The following is a 21,843-nucleotide window of genomic DNA, read 5'->3' on the forward strand; positions in this document are numbered from 1 at the left end:
AAACAACAACCGCTGCGATGTTCGTATGGAGGAAACGTATACCCCCCGGCTGACATCCTTCACACAGCCTGGAGTTAGTAGTTTTCCGACGGTCTTTTGTTTTTGAGGAAGGAAGGACAGACATTAATAAAATGACCCCTCTCCCCACAGAAAAAGCAAACCCCACGCCTACGGCGGGCCTCAGGAGGATGGACCTGACGAGTAGTTCCTCCTAGCTGCTGTCACGACCGCTATCCCAGCAGCAGTCGTGTCGCACCAGACGGAGGGGAAGGGGGACCCTTATCTACGGATGGGAAATAGAATGGCCACCCCGGACTAACCCTAAGCTGGCACCTGTCTGCCCTGATACCCTAGACGGGGTGTGAACCCGTGCGGCGAGCAGGATGCCTAAACCCTCAGTCACCCTAAAGCCTAGAGTGGGGAAAGGCCGATGGGAGCACTAGTCACCATCACTCATGTCTAGGAGAACAGCAGGGGAAGACAGCAACAAACAAACTATAGCAGAGATAGACTTATCCAGTCACGAGCAGAGAAGGCGATCCCAATCACGACAGTCCACGCCGGACAAGAGCTCCACAGCAACACCATCAAACGATCTCCTTCAATGGTCAGAGTAGCACTGGAAGTAAGGACTATATCTGGCAATGACTGCAAGTGAAACTGAAACTAATATAGTAGCTGGGAGTGGCAGACAGGACTCACCTGAGAAGGATGCCTACAAACTCCCAGTCAGGACAAAAAGGTTCACAAAGCAAAACCCAGATGACATACCCTGAACCACAGAGCAAACTCACAAGCTATCGCGAGTAGCAAGTCGCTGCGACCTTCTCCTCCCAGACCTGTCTGGATCAGTCACAGTCGTGACAGCTGCATAGGCTCGTCTAAGTCCGTACAGACTAACTGCTGCTTGGGAGGGGTTACCAATTGCTCCGGTTTTTTCAATCTGTCCCTAAGACGTCTATCTATTCTGATAGCAAGGGACATAACCGCATCAAGGGAAAAGGGAGTCTCATACAGCGCAAGCGCATCCTTAATCCTTTCGGATAACCCAGAGCAGAACTGACTCCTGAGAGCCGGGTCGTTCCACTGGGTATCCGTAGCCCACCTACGGAACTCTGAGCAATACTCCTCTACTGGCCGCTCTCCCTGTAGGAGTCTCCGTAATTTTGATTCAGCCAGTGCGACTCGGTCAGGGTTGTCATATATGAGACCCAAGGCCCCAAAAAATTCATCCACTGACCGGAGAGCCTGGGAATCAGCGGGTAAAGAGAACGCCCAGGATTGCGGGTCCCCCTGCAGCAGGGAAATAACAACCCCCACTCTTCATTACCAGAGGAGTAAGGGCGCAACTTAAAATATAATTTACAGGCCTCACGGAACGTCACAAATTTGTCCCTTCCCCCAGAAAATCCCTTCCCCCAAACCCTATATTTTAGCTGGAAAAGTTGGGGGTCGTCTTATACGCCCAGTCATCTTATGCGCCGGAAAATACGGTATGTTTAAATTAACATAAATCAAATATTAAAAGATATATACAATCTCAAATAAAAAAAGAAGGTAAAAAAGACCAAAGCATAGAAGGCAAACGGACTGAAATTTAATTATTGCAACACTGTTATGAAACGGGACATAATTATAATGAATTAGAATGGATTATACTTTAATAAGTTATTCCAAAAAATGCCCCTATTAAACGCCACTGGCCCACTCTGTCCTTAGTGCAACATACCAGACATGCTTCCACTGGTGGGAATATCAGCTTCATCAGTAGGGAAACTAGTTAGGCCATGCAGAAAATTGGACCTGTGAACTGGTCTCTTGACAATAACATGTCAGTTTTAAGGGCCAGATTGGCCATAAACCCTACAGGGAAACTTTTCAATTGGCCGATGCCCAGGAGGCCGCCTGAGCTCTACACATGCCTGCCAGCCAGGTACATAATGATTTGACACTCCCAGAGTTAATTAACTTGACTGGGGGCATCAAGTATTTATGTACCAGGCCAGTGGCTGCAGGTGCCCTACTGACTCCTGACTTCAGCTGTATTGCCATCCTGAAGCAACTGGGGTAAGAGAACAGAACATGGCAGCTGGCACTTGGGGAGATATTTTGTGATGCACTATGGTCTTTGGTTCTGTTGGGGCAGTATTTTGTGCTGCAATATGGTATTACTGGCCCCACATATTTGTGTTGGTTCTGCCTTATGTCAATTTGGACCCGTCTACAACATAGGGCCACTTTTAATATATTCCAGGGCCACTTTCCAGTCCATCCTTGTCAGTTTTGAATCTATGTGCTGTCTGTTTTACAGTTGGACAGCACCCGGATGTGAAGATTGCTCATCAGAACAAGCTCATACATTGTCTGTGTTTTCTTCATTTCTATATCTTCACAGGGTCCTCCTGGGCTGAGAGGTGAACCAGGGGAGAAAGGAGAGCCGGTAAGAATTGTCTTATTCTCATGCCTCTTTTATACTTTCTCCATTTTCACACCACCTAACCACTATTGGAGAACCCTGACATGTGCTGTATAGAGTTTCAGTAGATCATGTTCTACTAATTTCAAAACCAAGATCCAGACAGAACTGAAGTCTCACAGATTGGAAATGTAATCTGTTCTGTACTTCATTTGCTGAATTCCATTGGTTAAATATGTATAATTATATAACCCAAAAAACTCGGCAGGCACATCCATCTACACAATGCCAAATGAGTCTTCCAACCTGTTTCATTTACTGGACCCCTAACAGTAACAGTTGCCAAATTTCAAAGGTAATGAATAATATGACGGTATACCTCCATTAAACCCTCAATCTTATACAAAATATGCCAGAATTCTGGCTCAAAATTCACAAAAACACTGACACCAAATTTATTATGACTTTAAGACACCTTTTTTTTTTAGCATCAGACAGTTTTGAAAGTCCTTTACAAAAGGCAGCATGGCTAAGAGTAGTCCAAAAATGTGCAATATATATTAATGGCATGCCTCAGTAAACCAACCTAAGTTTTTAACATGTCTAGCAAAAAGTGTCACATTTTTCACAGCGTGAGCTACTGTGAGAAATTTGGCTCATCTTCTACCTACTTGGTCTTGTTTTTAGCTGTCTAAATGTAAAGAGAACCTGACACTATGAAAGGTAGTGCAATCTTTAAGCAGCCTGTTATAGAACAGGAGGAGCTGAGCAGATTCAATAAGAAAACCTGTAATTTATACAGGATGAGTCAAAAGTCTCAGGACACCCATTTATTTCTGAAATGAAAGGGAAAATGGGTGAGGGGGCCTATCTTTTAGGCAATGTCTGGAACATGGCCACTATATTGGATCAAGGGCAAATTTTTACAATGGGAAGGGGGTCATATAGAATACCAGAGAGGACCAACATTTTCCCAGAAATTGATTGCAGCAATCAGATTTGCAATATCTCTTTTGGTTATCAACACAGAAATTTGCAACAGCAACAACCGGGAACGTTCCTTGTGATGCACAGCTATTTGACCTGTTCAATGTGTTATCCCTAGTGCTGAACACAGAACTTCCAACTTTGAAGTTTTGAACTTTTTGTGTTGATAAATTTTGAACCACAAGAGATATTGCAAATCTGATTGCGGCAATCGATTTCTGAGAAAATTCTTTTCCTATTGGAAAATTTACCCTTGATCCAATATGACAGCTTTCAAGATGGCGACCATGTTCCAGACATAGCCTACAAGATAGGTCCCCTCACCCATTACTTCCTGGGATATCCAGATATTTTTTTTTCCCTTTCATTTCTGAAATAAAAGGGTGTCCTCAGACTTTTTAATCACCGTTCATTTATATCTCTGCTCTTTCTGAGCTCAAGATGGACTATTCAGCTATGCATGGGCGGATTTGGAACTTAAAGGATCCCTGGGAAAAAAACTAAAAGTGGCCCCAATGTTATAGGTGAGTCCAAACTGAAAAAAAGTGGGGCAACACAAGTAGATGGGGCCAATACAAGTTGAGAGGGTCGGTAATGCCACGGTGCAGAATACCATACCACAGAACCAAATATGACAGTGCAGTACAAAATATTTCCCCAAAAGCCGTCCCTCTGTGGTAGCCATCAGTAGCTGCCACGTTCTGCCCTCCTCCCCAGATTGTCTCTAATATGGATAAGGAACAGGGGATTTAGAAGGTGAGATGTGGGCCACAATACCAAGCCATCCTACTTTGAGCATGCTGCCTGGACTTCCTCTAATAATGACCCCTACAGTGCCCCCAGTACTATGTGAAGAGGGCTCAAGTGGCCCTATGGTCATCGGCCCACCAAGAAAATTCCCTGTAGGGTTTATGGCCAGTCTGCCCCTGCAGCTATGATCAGAGATTGATAGCATTCTCTGTGTAAGTGTGTATACAGAGATAGCTGTCAGTAACTGATAGATGTACATGGGGAAAGTGTTATCAGTGATTGATAGCATTCTCTGTCTAAAAGTATATACAGAGATAGCTGTCAGTCATTGATAGCTGTACACAGGGGAGGTGTTATCAGTGATAGATAATATTCTCTGTGTAAGTGTGTATACAGAGATAGCTATCAGTCACTGATAGATGTACATGGTGGAGGTGTTATCAGTGGTTGATAGCCTTCTGTCACGTTCAGGTGTGGGAGGAAAACACCACACCGGACATAGGAGGGAAAGGGGTGAGGGAATAAGGCCTGGAAACTAGGGAAAGGAGATGGACACTCCTAATAAAACCCTAATCAAAGTCCTGACTAACTACCAGTATGAACAGACCCCAGAGGTAGGTGAGTTCATACACAGGAATACCTAGTGTCCTGACTCACCCTATAGTACCCTGGTACTAATGACAGGACTGAGACAACCTGTTCCTCCAAAAGGAAGGACGAACAGGAGTCTCCCTCAGGCCTTAATACAAATGACAGGGAAATACAACACACAAAATAACCCAACAAAATACAAAAGGGAAAGAAAACACTTAACTTCAAGTGGCTATGGCAGCACCAGCAACTTAGCTGAGATCCGAACACCAGCAATCCATAACTCAAACTGAAGCTATAAACCGTATAGCATAGTGGGAGAAACAACAATAAATAGAGAAGGTTAAATGACCATAATAGCCGCACCTGGGGAAAGAAGGTGTGACAAGAACCAGAAACAACACAGACGTCATGTGATCCAATTAGAAAACATGTCAGATCAAACCACGTGTTGCCAGTCTCACCGATCACCTGCCACCTGTCGTGGAAACATGCGTGACACCTTCTCTGTGTACGTGTGTATACAGAGATAGCTGTCAGTCACTGATAGATGTACACGGGGGAGGTGTTATCAGTGATTGATAGCATTCTCTGTGTAAGTGTGTACTGTATATAGAGATAGCTGTCAGGCACTGATATATGTACATGGGGAGGTGTTATCAGTGATTAATAGCTGTCAATTATAGATATCAATCACTGATAAGACAGATTCTGTGTACAACTTAACTCAGAAAATCAGACATTGACGTATATAAATTACATATTTTATGGAATCTTTTCCCACAAAACTACACATCAATCTGCTCAGCTCCTCCTGCTCTATAAACTGCCGCCTGCAGATTACACTGCATTTTGTGGTGACAGGTCCTCTTTAGGACAGTAATAATACACTATATCACCCCTGTAGTCTCAGCAGCTGTGGATCTTAATAAGATAAGTCAAACCTAGAACAGATGAAGTAAAATATTTCCAAGTCTTCTTATCTATTTATATATATGAAATACTGTTGAAACTAAATTCTAAAAGTTAGATCTTAAAGGGGTTGATCCAAGTTTGAAAGTCATCTACTACTTACAGGATAGAGGATAACTAACTAATCGGTGGTGGTCTGAGCACTGTCTGGGACCCTCACTGATCCCGAGAATGGGGCTTTCGTGTTACCATCCTGATGGAGAGGCAGGCCAAGCATGCGCCATGCTACTCTGTTCGTTCTATAAGATACTGATGAAGAAATCTATGGAAAAATGCCTGAAAAAAATGCCTCAGCCAGAACATGCTTTTTAAATCAACATGGACCCCCAAAAATTAGACCAAAAGTGGGAAAATGGCACAAAAAACGCACTGTTTGTAGTCTGCTTTAGCCTTCCTTCATATGTAACTTACTTTTTTTGTGTTAAATAACGCCATGTGCCAGGCTTTTTTTTTTTGTCTTTTCCTCACTATTGGTGCATATTTTTTTCAGCTACCCAAAACAACTTATAAAAAGATATAAAAATCATGGCATATTTTTGAAGCCAAAAAACACAGAAAAAATGTCAGAAACCTAAGTCTGTTTTGTTAACCATATAAAAACTAAGTACACAGTAACAAAAATAGCGGTGGTATTACCATAGTTCACTTTATGAGACGAATAGTTGCTGTATAACCTATGGAAACCAACAGAGCACAAAGGTCAGAACTCCAGTTATTAAACCAGTAATACGCACATGCACCCGCTATGTACCATGATGCTCAGCTTGATTGTGTGTTATGTCTTATTCACACAGTCAGTGTTCGGACAGTGACTTCCATCAGTGATTGTGAGCGAAAACCAGGTGCGGCTCTAAACACAGAACAGGTGCAGATCTTTCCCTTATACCTTATAACTGTGGAGGCTCCACTTCTGGTTTTGGCTCAAAATCACTGATGGAAATCACTGACCAAACACTGACGTGTGAATGAGGCATCAGGGTGATGGGTACCTTGATAAACGACTGATACAGCTGTGAGGGTTTCCCTTGACCTACCCACTTTCCTTACCCCACGGCCAGCTTTTTTATTCATTTATTTTTTTCATCTGTAACCCTTTCCCTGCTGGAGAACTGCAGATTTGTAGATAAGATTCATAGTATTTGAATAACTGCAGATAGATTTACCTTACCAAGTACAAGTGCAGTTTATTGAATTGAAGGATAGTGGGGCAGATTTGCTAACAACTTCTAGAAAACCCAATTTAAGGCCAGAAACAGACGATTGAGTTAAGTGCGAGAAGCTCGCAGCGTGCGTCAGTGTGAGTTCCCTTTCTGACCTCTAATAATGCTGTGTGTCCCGGCAAGACTTGGAATCTATTGAATTACACTGACATAATGCTGTCAGTGTAATTCAGTAGATACAGGTCTAACAGGGACACACAGCATTCAAAATCATTATAATGCTGTGCGATCCTGTAAGAGTAGCAGAGGTCAGAATGGGAACTCACACTGCCACACACTGCAAGTTCCTCACATTGAACTCACTTGTGTTTGTCTGGCCTAAGGGTTTGCAGCATTAAAGGGGTTATCCAAGACGTATAGTGCGCCCAAAATGCCCAGTTCCCTTACACAGATTATACTTACCTCGCTCCCCAGCACCCACGTTGCTTCTGATACCGGCACGGCTGCCGCTGCATCTCCCAGTCGCGCGGATGAAAATGGGAAAAAACCTCCCTAGCATCACCCGCGATGCTACGGAAGCGCGTTCCCGTCACGCCCTGCTATTGGCTGCCCCCTGTCAATTGGAAGATGCAATGTCGGCCGTGCAGGGATCAGGAGCAACGCGGGTGCCGGGGAGTGAGGTAAGTACTTTGTGTGTGAAGGGCCCGAGTATATGGGGGAGGGGGGGGGCATTATAGGTCTTGAATAACTACTTTAAGGTTAGGACTACATGGCGACATGTGTCGTGTGACAACATAGTTGTCACTACATTGGATCTAATGATTGTCAGTGGTGTCGTAGGGTGATGAATTTTGTGTTGCAGGCAAGGCGCACATATTTTATTGTTGACAGGCGCGTAAATACCATAGCGGCAGACCATGTGACTGCTATGGGGCCCAGGGCAAGAGGGCGCCCAGTCTCAGGACTCTACCCTCTAAAGGAACAACTTTTAGCAAATGAGGCAGTGGAAAAATGGCCCAAGGGTCAGAAACCCTTATGTCCTTTGTGAGGGGGCTGGTTTGATCCCTGCTATGGGGCCCCTACTTCTCTATGTACGCCACTGATTGTCGAACCACTTTTTTGTGATTTGCTGTCACACGACACATGTCGCAGCGTGACCCTAGCCTTATGCTGCTGATTCTGCACAGTGAAATTTTATGCAGAAAATTTGCAGCATTTAGGGTACCTGCACATATTGCAGATTTGTATGCAGAAAATCCGCAAGAAATCCAAACTGCACAAAAATCTAACAAAACATAAAGTCGCACTATTTATCGCGGTTTTGTTGCATTTTTTATTGCAGATTTTGGTGCTGATTTTCTGTTTGTTAACAACCCCATTGAAGTCTATGGGGAAAACCACTCTACAGAAGGTGCGGAATGGCACAAACAATTGACATGCTGCAGATTTCAAAATCTGTGCGACAGGTCAATTTCTGCACAGAAGGATTTGACTAATACACAATGGTAGTACTGTATTGTACTGTAGTTTTCCACATGGAAGTCCACACGGAAAAACAAAAAACCCATGTAATCCGCAATGTGTGCAGGTATCCTAATAGTACAAGCAAAGTGGATGAGTTTCTACACGTCTCATCCACACACAATGTGCAGAAATCAGACTTTTTCTGCTGGTTGTCAGGCTGCAGCACGTAAGTTGTTGCTGCTGGATTTCCCCGTGGCTTTAACCTTTGTATTGCAAAGGTTCTAAGCAGCGTATGACCTGCTGTTATCTTAACATGATGCTGCTGCAAACCCCATTGTTCCTATGAAGCCCTGCGGGAAGGGATTAAGGGACTTGTGACTGAAGTCCCTTTTTTGACCTGGTTTTTGACCTCATTCGGACAGGGACACATGCCTCATCATAAATTAGCCAAATTTTAGGGCAGCGTATGGGGGAATCTAAAATCGATGGAAAAAGATGGTCTTAGTAAATGACCCACACTATGTATGGTCATACCCTTAAAATGCACCAAGTTTATCACAGTTTAGTTTTCCTTTGTGCAGAATCATACACGTGCATTTTGGTGCATCTAAAGCCATGCCTCTTCATCAACCCCTTGTCGACCAAGGCAAAATAAATGTCTGCGACACAGCCTTTGTACCAAAATTCTGATTCCACTTGAACCATATTTCTGGTGCATCTGCAATAGTAAATCTACCCCAATATACAGTACAGACCAAAAGTTTGGACACACCTTCTCATTCAAAGAATTTTCTTTATTTTCATGACTATGAAGGCATCAAAACTATGATTTAACACATGTGGAATTTTATACATAACAAGCAAGTGTGAAACAACTGAAAATATGTCATATTCTAGGTTCTTCAAAGTAGCCACCTTTTGCTTTGATTACTGCTTTGCACACTCTTGGCATTCTCTTGATGAGCTTGAAGAGGTAGTCCCCTGAAATGGTCTTCCAACAGTCTTGAAGGAGTTCCCAGAGATGCTTAGCACTTGTTGGCCCTTTTGCCTTCACTCTGCGGTCCAGCTCACCCCAAACCATCTTGATTGGGTTCAGGTCCGGTGACTGTGGAGGCCAGGTCATCTGGCGCAGCACCCCATCACTCTCCTTCATGGTCAAATAGCCCTTACTTTCAAAGTTTTCCCAATTTTTCGGCTGACTGACTGACCTTTATTTCTTAAAGTAATGATGGCCACTCGTTTTTCTTTACTTAGCTGCTTTTTTCTTGCCATAATACCAATTCTAACAGTCTATTCAGTAGGACTATCAGCTGTGTATCCACCTGACTTCTCCTCAACGCAACTGATGGTCCCAACCCCATTTATAAGGCAAGAAATCCCACTTATTGGTGACAGGGCACACCTGTGAAGTGAAAACCATTTCAGGGGACTACCTCTTCAAGCTCATCAAGAGAATGCCAAGAGTGTGCAAAGCAGTAATCAAAGCAAAAGGTGGCTACTTTGAAGAACCTAGAATATGACATATTTTCAGTTGTTTCACACTTGTTTGTTATGTATATAATTCCACATGTGTTAATTCATAGTTTTGATGCCTTCAGTGTGAATCTACAATTTTCATAGTCATGAAAATAAAGAAAACTCTTTGAATGAGAAAGTGTGTTCAAACTTTTGGTCTGTACTGTATCTTACTACCTACACACTAGTTCTATAGTATTATTGGGATAAGTCAAATGCTATTTAAGCTGAACAGTAGCATTACTTATTGTAATGATACCAGCAAATTTGGTATTGTCTATAAAATTTACCAATTAGCTTAAAAGGCTTCTGTCAGCAGATTTGTACCTATGACACTGGCTGACCTGTTACATGTGCACATGGCTACTGAAGGCATCTGTGTTGGTCCCATGTTCATATGTGCCCGCATTGCTGGGAAAAAGGATTTTAATATATTCAAATAAGCCTCTAGGAGCAATGGGGGCGTTGCCATTACTCCTATATGATCTACTCTCTCTGCAACTGCCGCGCCCTCTCCACTTTGATTGACAGGACCAGGCATTATGATGTTTTCACTGCCTGGCCCTGTCAATTAAAGTTCAGACGTTGTACCAGTTGCCAGGTGGGTCTCTAGGATTAAAGGCTGTATTATACAGCCCGATGTGGCAGACGATTGTCGGGAGGGAAGCATTCCCTCCCAGCAATCGCCTGCTCGCTAGCGGAGGAGACTGCTGCTATTGCATGCAGTGATCTCCTCCGCTGCATGGGGAGGAGTGATCACTATGCCATCACTTGCCCCCATACTGTATAGTGGTTTGCCAGCGGCAGATGGTTATTAGATCTGCCGCCTGCAAACAATAATATTTTTACCTGTCAAAAGATAGGGACTGTCCGATCATCAGGCAATCGGCGGCATTATTACACTGCCAGATGATCGCCAATGAGCGTTCATGCAAACACTTGTTAGCGATTATCTGCTGAAAAATCTGGCAGTGTGATACCTCCTTAAGGATAACGTCCCAGTTGCTCCTAGAGGCTCATTTGCATATAATAAAACATCATTTTTCTCAGCAATGAGGGCACATATGGACATGGGACCAACACAGATGCCTTCAGTGCACATGTAACCGGTCAGCCAGTGTCATAGGTAGAAATCTGCTAAAGGCGCCCTTTAACAGAGATGAGGCTAAATTCATTTGAACACTTTTCAACTCCAGCAGTGAAGGTGTTAATGACATACACGCTAGATTAACACGTAGAGTGCATGTAATTTCATGATCATGGTAACTAATATCCGGCTTGCTGAGATGTACTAATTATGTTTATTCTTTACTAACATTAATTGGTATGCTACAATTCTGCAAGGCGGTGAAACAAGACAGCACACAATTAAAATGGTACTGAAATAAAATGAAATGTAGATCCAAATAAAATCAAAAGACAGAAAAGCAAAAGCAGTAGATTAAGGCTACATGCACACGAACGTATGTGTTTTGCGGTTGTGTTTTTGCACATCCTATCCGACACGGAAACAAACAACGTTCGTGTGCATGTAGCCTAAGAAATAGATGCTGATCTTACAAGATTAAACTGTAGAAATACTGCCCTAGCAGCGCTATTATTCACTGACGGTTTCACAAGAAGGTAATATGGCGACTCGCTTTGCCAGCTTTCTGCATACACTGTACGGTATCAAACATTTTTACAAATGGTAGTTAAAGGTGTTTTCCGGGATTTTAATATTGATGACATCCTCAGGATAGGCCGTCAATATCAGAACGGCGGGGCCCGACACCTGGCACCCTCCGCCGATAAGCTGGTTGAAGAGAAGGCGTGCCATGCGAGCGCAGCCTTCCCTTCATAGGTTTACCTGCGCACCGTCAACATCGCAGCGCTGAGCAGGTGTAAAAACAAGAAGCCGTCCCATTCACTTCTATAGGACAGCTCTGTAGTTGAATAGGAAGGAGCCGTGCCACAGAAGTGAATGGGACGGCTTCTAATTACACCTGCTCACTGCTGCGATGTTGACGGTGAGCAGGTAAACTGCTCACGGCCTTCTCTTCAACCAGCTGATCGGCGAAGATGCCGGGTGTCTGACCCCGCCCAATCTGATATTGATGACCTATCCTGAGGTACTAGGTACTAGCTGCCACTAGAATTGGCTCCCATTCAACTTATGTGAAGTGTTCTTCACCTAGTGACAACAGATTTTTTTTCGCTCAATGGGGGTCATCTACTAACAGCCTTACGCTAGTTTTTGCGGTAAAAATAGTTACAAAACCCCTTTTTGCAACTTTTTAAAAGCCTGTACAATAATATTTTGTCACACAGGTGTTTTTACTCTATCCCCGCCACTTAGGAGTGGTGAGAGAGTGGCGGAGGCTAGGTCAGGGCACTGGCACTGGCAAATTTACTAACATTTACACCTGGAAAGAGGTGTAAAAAAAAAGTAGTGAAAACTACTCTAGTCAGGAGCTGGCATAGTTTGCACTCCAGTTGCATGAACTGACGGAGGTACACCTAATTTAGGTTTTAAGTTTGCCCCTGGGCATATGATGCAAAAGATGTCTGTGAGGTCATGAAGGCTATTTTAAGTGTAATGCCTCATTCACACGTCATGTTCATTCAGTGATTTCCACCAGTGATTATAAGCCAAAACCAGTTGCGGCTCTACACACAGAACAGGAGCAGATCTTTCCCTTAGGCCTCCTGCACACGAACGCAATACCTGGGCGCCGTTCTGTGGCCATTCCGCATCACAGATGCCGACACATTCACTTCAATGGGTTCGCAAATCCGGAGATGCGGAATGGTGCGGGACGGAAGCACGGGACGGAAGCACGGAACGGAACCCTACGGAAGCACTACGGAGCGGGGAAGGGTCCAATCAATATTAAAGACAGCCTTGAACAGAGTGGCAGGGAACAAGGATGTATGTTTTTTACACACATACAAGAGACTGGGATGCAAATTTTTTTTAAAAAGTAAACACGAAAGCTGAAAAACAAGTGCTGCACTCTTATGGTATGGCCACACGGTCAGGTTTGGAAGCCAAAACCAGGGGTGAATTAAAAAAGAGAAAAAGTCATATCTTTCTTTCCTTCTATGATCCATTCCCGATTTTGGATGCATCAGGAAACCTGGCCATGTGGCCATACCCTTAAGCTAAATGTTGTAAGAGAGTCCATAACTGATGACAATAATTTGCAGTCAAATATATTACCTTACATGAAAGACATAAAGGCTAGTTCAAACTTTGCAATTTTTGGTAAAGTTTTTTTGCATGTGCATGTCTGTGTGTGCTTCACTGTGTTTTGTTTTAAACTTAAAGCAAATTTGTAACCCAATGGGATGAGAAGGATATAGGGAAAATTCTAGCTCCTTGTCTGTTATGTCACAGAAAACCTGGTAGTAACACCACATTTATTGACAGGGGGATTACCATATGCTTTATAAATCTGCCAACTGATAGAGCCAAGTGGAAATTATTGCATTAATCCCTTATGCTTTTTCCTCCACCAAACATATTAGGATCCTGCATGATTCACTAATCCTTGGCATGGTTAATTGTTATGTTTGTGTCTTTTTTATAACTGCTATTGCTTGTTCACACTAGTGATATAGAGTGCAATTTCATACTTGAACTTTTCTAAGAAAAGCGGGAAGAGATGTCACAGATGCAGAGGTGGACACAGACACCAAAAGGCCCTTATACAGTATATGGGCCCCTTGTTCTCCAACAGTTCATCTTGGAGCACCTCCTTATGTCGCTCTATTCTTCAGCTCTGGTCCTTATACTGCATTTAGAAAGTCTTCAGATTCTTTCACTTTTTTCACAAGTTGTAGCCTTGTGCTAAAATTAAAAAAAAAATGTTAACATTTCCCCCACCAGTCTGTACTCGGTCCCCTTTAATGGCAAAGCGAAAACAGAATTTTTTATATTTTTGCTAATTAAAAAGGAAAAATTAAATTAGGCATGGACATAAGTATTCAGACCCTTTGCTAGGACACTTGAAATTTTGCTTTGGGGCCTCCCATTTTTCTTAATCATCTTTGAGAAGTTTCTACACCTTGATGGGAGTCCACCAGTGGTAGACTAAGTTGATTGGGTATGGTTTGGAAAGACAACCCTGTCGATATTAGGTCCCACAGCTTAGAATGCATATCAGAGCAAAAACCAAGCCATGAGGAGGAAAGAGCTGCCTGTAGAACTCAGAGAGAGGATTGTGTGGAGGCACAGATCTGGAGAAGGGTACAGAAAATTTCCGCTGCACTGGAAGTTCCCAGGAGCACAGTGGTTTCTATAATTCTTATATGGAAGAAGTTTGGAACAACCAGGACTCTTCCTAGAGCTGGCCTCTCCTCCAAACTAAGAAATCGGTGGAGAAGGGCCTTGGTAAGTGAGGTGACCAAGAACCCAATGGTCACTATGGTTGAGCTCCTAAGATCCTGTGTGCAGATGGGAGAAACTTGCAGGTGAAGTTCATCCATCACTGCAGCACTCCATCAGTCAAGGCTTTATGACAGAGGGCCATAAAGAATCCTCTCCTAAAAGATGCATGCAAATTTGCACCAAAAAAAAAACCTAAATGTGAGAGACAAGATTCTATGGTCTGATGAAACCAAGATTGAACTTTTTGGCCTCATTTCTCAGCATCATGTTTGGAGGAAACCTGGCACTGTTCAATACCATACCCACAGTGAAACATGGTGATGGCAGCATCATGCTGTGGGAAAGTTTTTCAGCGGCTGGGACAGGGAAACTGGTCAAAGTAGAAAGAATGGAGCAAAGTACAGAGATATTCTCAATAAAAACCTGATCCAGTGTGCTCTGGACCTTAGACTGAGCTGAAGGTTCACCTTTCAACAAGACAATAACTCTAACACACAGCCAAAACAACTCTGTGAAATTCATTGAGTGGCCCAGCCAGATCTCTGACTTGAACTCACTCGAACATCACTGGAGAGACCCAAATATGGTTGTCCACCAATGGTCCCTATCCAACTTGAGCTTGACAGGATCTACAGAGAAGAATGGCAGAAAATCCCCAAATCCAGGTGTCATCATACCCAAGAAGACTGATTCAACTAAGTACTGAGTAAAGGGTCTGAATACTTATGTCAATGTAAGATTTTAGTTTTTCCTTTTCAATAAATTAGAAAAGATTTCTAACTTTCTGTTTTCACTTTGTCATTATGGGGTATCGAGTGGAGAATGATAGGGGAAAAAACATAACAAAATGTGAAAAAAAAGTCTGAAGACTTTCTGAATGTATTGTACACACAATCTAAAAGATGGTATTGTCTCTCCCACCTCTGGAATCCACACCTATCTTGAGAATGTGGCCCACCACTGTGAATTGAGATATGGCCACACATACTCGTTTCTCTACAGACACCTCTAGAAGGGTTACAAAAAATAGCAGAGTAAGTGCATTCAGTGGAGAAAGTGGCATGTATGCATCATTTCTCCATTCATAGCAGCACAAGATGAGGCACCATTCTTGAGATACATATGGGTCCCAGAGGTGGAACTGTGCATAAGCTGTGGATATGCCATAAATGTCCAGATGGGAATGCCTCGGTAACTGCCAGCGCTTGTGCAGCTGCACAGTTTGCACATATGATATATCATTTACTAATATTTAGTCAGTGTAAACATAGACCAAGCAATCACAAGAAACGCCACATTTATCAAATTGGTGCACGCTGGGTGATGAATTTGACGCATCTCGAATGGGGTTGGATACTTTTCCTATTTTAACTCATAGTCAGCTAACTTTAGGCTATTTGTGTACCAGAAAACTGGGGCAAGGCAATAATAATCTTGCAAATTTTACAACTCAACAAGAGCTCTTTCTGGAGCAAATCAATAATACATTTGTCTAAACTGATTTGCACCAAAATTAAGAAGGTGTAACTTATGCAAGCACCTTAGTAAATGTTGGCTTAGGCTAGGACTACACTGCGGCATTTGTCGCGTGACTTCTTGTTGCAGAAAAGTTGTACAACATTTTTATAATGATAGTCAACCGTGTTGCATTGCAACATGCTCTGACTGTAATATGATAGTTGCATAAAATCCATCTAAGTTGGATTTTTGAGCAACTGTTGCGTCGGAGTCACAGCATGCGACAGTGCGACACCATTGACTATCATTATAAAAAATTTGGCACGAATTTGGTGTGACAAATGTCGACGTGTAGCCCTAGCCTAAAGGCCAACATTTACTAAGGTGCTTGTGTAAGTTATACCTTCTAGTTGTACCCTTTTTGTTGCGCAACAACACGTGTAGCCCTAGCCTTATGCTTCTTCCCCATCAGGGACGTCTTCCCCCTTTTCCTTAGAAAATTTGCAAGTGGAAATACTAAAGTGAGAATGTTTAGATGGGTACATCTGGGTGGGAGGGGGTTGATCCCTCACAGCTGTGTCTGTCTCTTGCCTGTACAGGGGGAAAGGATGCTGCAGATCAGAGAAGCTCTGAAGATTTTAGCAGAAAGAGTTTTAATATTGGAGACAATGATTGGAATTCATGGTGAGTATATATATATATATATATATAGATATATGCAAGACGTGGGGAAAAGGAGGGAGGAAATGAGAAAAACCATGGGAGAATATAGACATGACAATGGAGGAGGGGGTCACATGTGAATGAGATGTAGACTTTATCAGGTCAGGTGCACGGTGCTACATCTGTTTGAGGTGTATTAGAGATACGTATTACACGGGTCACCAGTATTAATGCGCTCTATATCAAAATGTCGTATTATTTTCAAATTTTCAATTGAATTGTGGTATGTTGCCAAGCCATATATTGGGAAAAAAACATTCTTCTGTAGGAGCAATGATATCAATGCTTCCATAGGAATACTTACCCTGTGAAATGAAACACAGCACTAAGGGGGTTACTTACAAACAGATATACGCCACTTACTGCACCGCAATCTGCAACTTTTCCCTGCTCACGACAGGTCTAAAAAGGGGGTATTAAACATATCCATTTTAACTCAGACTTATTACAAAATTTGATATAGAAAAAAAACATATATCAAGATAAGATATGTTTTGTCTACCTTTTTGTTCCCTAACTGGATAGGGAAAATTAATTAAAGCCAGCAAGAGAGGCAATATGGAAATTCACATTCAGTGCCTTGTAATAACTTTCTCTACATGATAAATGCTGAATAAATGCTAGAGGGAATTCCTTTAAAGGGAATCTGTCACCACAATCTCTGACTATTATCTGCAGTACTGCGTGAGTATTTTTGCTATTTTTTTTATTTCCCTACTGCCCTCCATCCCTCTGCTATCAGCATTTAAAGCTGTGATGAAATACATTGCTACGACCGCTGTGCATGCACACAGGATCCATCTCCATTATGTTAGCACAGCAGTCCGGACTGTGTATTTCAACACAGCTTTGGGTACTGAAAGAGGGAATGGGGGCAGAAGGAAAATAGGAAAAAAAATAGCGATCTGGACTCCTTATCTGCAGTACCAGTCATTTATTACTACAGATAATAGTCCAGAATCACAGTGACAGATTCCCTTTAAATAAGCAGATGGTAAGTCACCTATATAATTTATATCTGAGCTTTAATAGTTCCCAGCTGGGTCTTTTGTTTCTTACCTGACTTCCTGAATAATCACCCCTTTTTATACCTCAGCAATTTTCTACATTTACCGAATTGGAAATCATTTTTCTTTTTTGTTAATTCTACAAACTGATTATCTGTTCCAGCAAAATTATAGTGTCAAACACATGTTTTACTTCATCTTACAATGAAAATGTTCACAACCATAACCAACTGCAGCCAAGTTTGCGACCCCGTCAGTGCTGGGAGGTCAGGATGGGAGCTGTCTTGTACTCAAGTGTGGAACTCGCTCATCTGAAAGGGGCCTTAGTGACAAAATCCTCAGCACTCAGACCCCCACCAATTGTTAGAAGGGGGAGAGAGAAGCGCTCACATTGCGGCCTCTCTCTCCTCTCTTCTGGAAATGGAATTCGGGAAGGGCCCACAAATCTGCGACAGGAATCTGAAGATCAGACTAGGATTTCCACCACAGAGTCCCCAACAATTATACAATTTTGCTAATTTTCTACCGCAGAATTGCTGGCAGAAAATCCATATTGTGTACAGCAGGATCTAACTGCGTTAGATTTTACGAATCAAACTCATTGCAGATAAAGTTTGATTTGGAAATCAAAAGAAAACTGACCTGTGATGCGGATTTTACATCCAAAGGCCTCATGCATACGGCCATTGTTTTGGTCCGCATCCGAGCCGCAGTTTTTGCGGCTCGGGTGCGGACCCATTCACTTCAATGGGGACGCAAAAGATGCAGACAGCACTCTGTGTGCTGTCCGCCTCCGTTGCTCCGTTCCGTGGCCCTGCAAAAAAAATATAACATGTCCTATTCTTGTCCGTTTTGCGGACAAGGATAGGCATGTCTACAATGGGCCCCCTGTTCCGTTCCGCAAATTGCGGAAGGCACACGGGCGGCTTCCATTTGTTGCGGATCCGCGAAAAAAAATACGCAGCAACATCCATGACAAATCTGCATGTAAAGGTGGATTTACACCATCCAATTGTCGGCAGGGTACGGACTGGCCCAGCAAAGTACCAGAGGATCCTCCTGTGGGCCCATGTTCTGATACCATAGTGGGCCCCAAAAGTCCAGGAGAAAAAAACTGGAACTGACTTTGGAGCCAATCACTATTTCTTTGATTGAATTTATTGGACTTTATTGATGATATAGGGGTTGGGCTCCAAGAATAATTTAGTCTGTTGGGCCCAAGGGACCCCAGAAACAATGAATCTGTATGAGGACGAGCAATGGCAGTAGTGATCACTCGTCCTCATACAGTGGAGGTGATTGTTGTATGTAAATGCAGCTCTTTCCTCTACTGACAAGCAGGCAGTTATTGGGAAATAGTTCCTTCCCAATTACAGTCTGCTAGTCGCCACTGTGAAAATCCGCCTTTGGGACTCATGCTTACGGCCGTAATTTTGTGGTCCACAAATTGCGGATCCACAAAACACGATACTGGCTGAGAGCATACCGCCATTTTTTTTTTCACTAGTGCAGAAATTTCCTATCTTTGTCCGCAAAACAGACAAGAATAGGACATGTTCTATTTTTCCGTAGGGCAGCGGAACGGACTTGTTGATGCAGTAAGCGCTCAGTTGTGATGTCCGCCTCTTTTGCAGCCCCAGTGAGATGAATGGGTCCGTATCTGAGCCGCAGAGTATGCGGATCGGATGCGGACTGAAATTATGGCTGTGTGCACGAGCCCTTACTCATGTCAATACTGCTGAGGATTTGTTGCAAAAACTTCCCTAAATGTGTTTGTGCTATTTGGTCCCATGGAATGCTCTATTTTCTCTGTTGTTTGGTCTAATTTCTACAATTTCATATGTCATTTTATTTATTGGAAAATCAGTTGGTACAATAGAAAAAGGTCATCAAGCTGCTGGTGCGCAATGGTTTGTTGCACTTCCATGCTGTATTTTCCCTAGCAGTTATCTTTAGATGGTAATTCTTTTTGCTCACCACTATCTGTATACTATATATTAAGATTCTTTGAAGAGTCCAGTTTTTACAGACCACATTCTCCCTTGTACAAATCAATGTCTTCAAGAAGCTGTATGTTCACTCTACTTTATTTGCTTTTATTTTCCATCTTCTCTTTCATCTTTTTCATGCATTTTTCTATATTCTGTGAAATTCTTTTATTTTAAATCTACGTCACCAGCCTTTGCTTCCTCTGTATATCTTCCTACACAGCTTCTTGCAATTGTATTCATGCCCTTTCAGCATTTCTGCTAACTTCCATCACCTTGGTCTATTGTCCCATTCTGTTTTCGGTCTGGCAGGTGGTCAGCTTAGCCTCCTTCCTCCAGCTTCAAGAGCAGCTGGAGCTGCTGGTTAAAAGGGTCACTCTGCTTGAGTACATAATGTGGCCAGGTAACAACAGCCATGTACTGCTGATGGAATGCTTGCAAACATTCCCTGCTCACCCCTTGTATCCATGGGCTGTAAATGCAGCTGGGCCAAGTATGTCTTATCATAACCATTTTTAGCCATATAAAATGGAAATTGTTCATGCAATTTTTGGATTTTCTAGATTGAGATTTTTTTTTATCTAAAATTATAGAAGTCTGTCAATGGAGACATATTGTAGCAGGAACTCTGCCACGGCACTGAATTATTATTATTATTATTATTGTCTTTGCACAAAGGTATTTAGCTGACATTACAGCCCCTGTGATGTGATTAGATAGATCACCAAATGTGCATGTTGACTGTATAGACTTTGCTGCATGTGCTGTCGCTATGCACGAGGCATGTGTGTAAAGACAACTGCACGCTGCTGAGATTGGCCTTTTTTGGAACTGCCTTTAAAACTAAACTGAAGCATTACTACAATTGGTAGCAATATCCACAAAAGTAGATTAATATGAATAAAATTGCCATAAAATAATACGGTAATTGATTGATTAATATTTCCCCAAAACTAGAGAAATAGAAATACCCTACTAGAAAATGAAAAAAGAACACCTGGAAAACGTAGATGGACAAGGTATAAACTGCTAGTGGTGTTTGGTTAATGATCAGAAAGCAGGGGTTCTGCAGTATATGTTGAGGCAGGGTATAGTTAGTACCAAGGCAGAACCTGCTTTCATCACTGGACACTATTATTTGCCATTTATGGCTGCCAGTGGCATACATAGAGAAGTAAGGGCCCCATAGCAAGGACCAAACCAGACCCCCCACACATGACAGAAGAGTTTCTGCCTAAAACCTTTTCAGTGACCCTTGGGCCATTTTTCCACTGCCTCATTTGCTAAAAGTTGTTCTTTTAGAGGGTAAAGTCCTGACCAAGTTTTCACGTCCAGTAGGTGATAATCCCAACTAAGACTGGGCCCCCTCTTGCCCTGGGCCCCATATAGCAGTCGCATAGTATGCCACTATGGTTGTTACACCCCTGATGGCTGCATCAAAGTTGACAGGAGAACTGGAGAGCGCCTACTGCTATCATGCATAGTTTGGAGGCACACAGGACCAACACCAGTTGTCATGGTGTAAGGCGTCATTAGCTACCATGGCCGTTCCTATCTGGAGAGAACATCGACCAACCTTGGGTATGTCCAGGACCTACTGCCTTGACTCAGCAGATGTGAAGTTCCAATGAGATAACACCTGTCCGCACACTGCCTGTGCTACACAATGTGGTTTTCAGGGTATCCAGCAACTCCCGTGACCAGCTCAATCACCAGATCTTACCCCCACCAACAGTTTCTGTGACTGGATAGGGTGATGTATCTCCCATGTATGTATAGCAGCCACCAACCACCTTGGTTGAACTACAGGTCCAAGTTGAAAGAGCTTGGAATGACATACCACAGGAGGATATCCAGCTTCTGTATAACTGTTACCATGTCAGAGTGGGAGCCTGTATCGCAGCAAGGGTAGATGCCATGCCACCCAATATTAATAGGACCCTGCCTCATCATATACCATGCTGCAGAAACCAGAATAAAGACTGCATCACCTTGGTTGTATGAACACTGAGCAACTACCACTAGCAGTTTATGCCATGTCACTCTGAGTTCAATCACAAAAAGATTTCCAGGTGTCCTTATTTCATTTTCCATTTATTTTGATTGTCCCATAATTTTAAGCAGACTACTTTTATCTTGTTTAAAGGGTATCTGTCAGCAGGTCCTTTGCTATATTTGATTGTTTTTTTATTACAGTACATTCTTCATGGAAAGAGCAATCTGTCTTGAGCAAATAACTCTCTCCCTAGCAGGAGGTCACTTCTACTATATAGACATGCATAGGTGCCGCAGCTCAGGAGGCATCTTTACTGGAATAGGTGCATGTACAGTAGTGTTAAAAAATGCTGATAAATCATTGTTTTGAGTAGAAGTGTTATTTCAACATAGCAAATAATTTACTTCTAAGCGTAGTAGAGTAATAGAAAAAAACAGACCCAAC

General features: G+C 42.7%; 1 protein-coding gene across 7 annotated transcripts in view; it reads left to right on the forward strand.

The window, feature by feature from the left end:
- EMID1 (EMI domain containing 1) overlaps nt 1-21,843 on the forward strand; it is a 137,253-nt gene that overhangs the window by 107,235 nt on the left and 8,175 nt on the right. For 3 of the 7 annotated variants that reach the window (XM_040416664.1, XM_040416665.1, XM_040416670.1), the window contains one exon: nt 2,396-2,440. In XM_040416664.1, coding sequence (XP_040272598.1) covers nt 2,396-2,440 — 45 coding nt within the window. Of the gene's footprint in view, nt 1-2,395; nt 2,441-16,284; nt 16,370-19,715; nt 19,807-21,843 lie in introns of all 7 variants that reach the window. The other 4 variants (XM_040416667.1, XM_040416669.1, XM_040416666.1 and 1 more) reach the window with 2 other exon arrangements.

This window comes from Bufo bufo, chromosome 2 (assembly GCF_905171765.1).
Source record: "Bufo bufo chromosome 2, aBufBuf1.1, whole genome shotgun sequence".
NCBI lineage: Eukaryota > Metazoa > Chordata > Amphibia > Anura > Bufonidae > Bufo > Bufo bufo.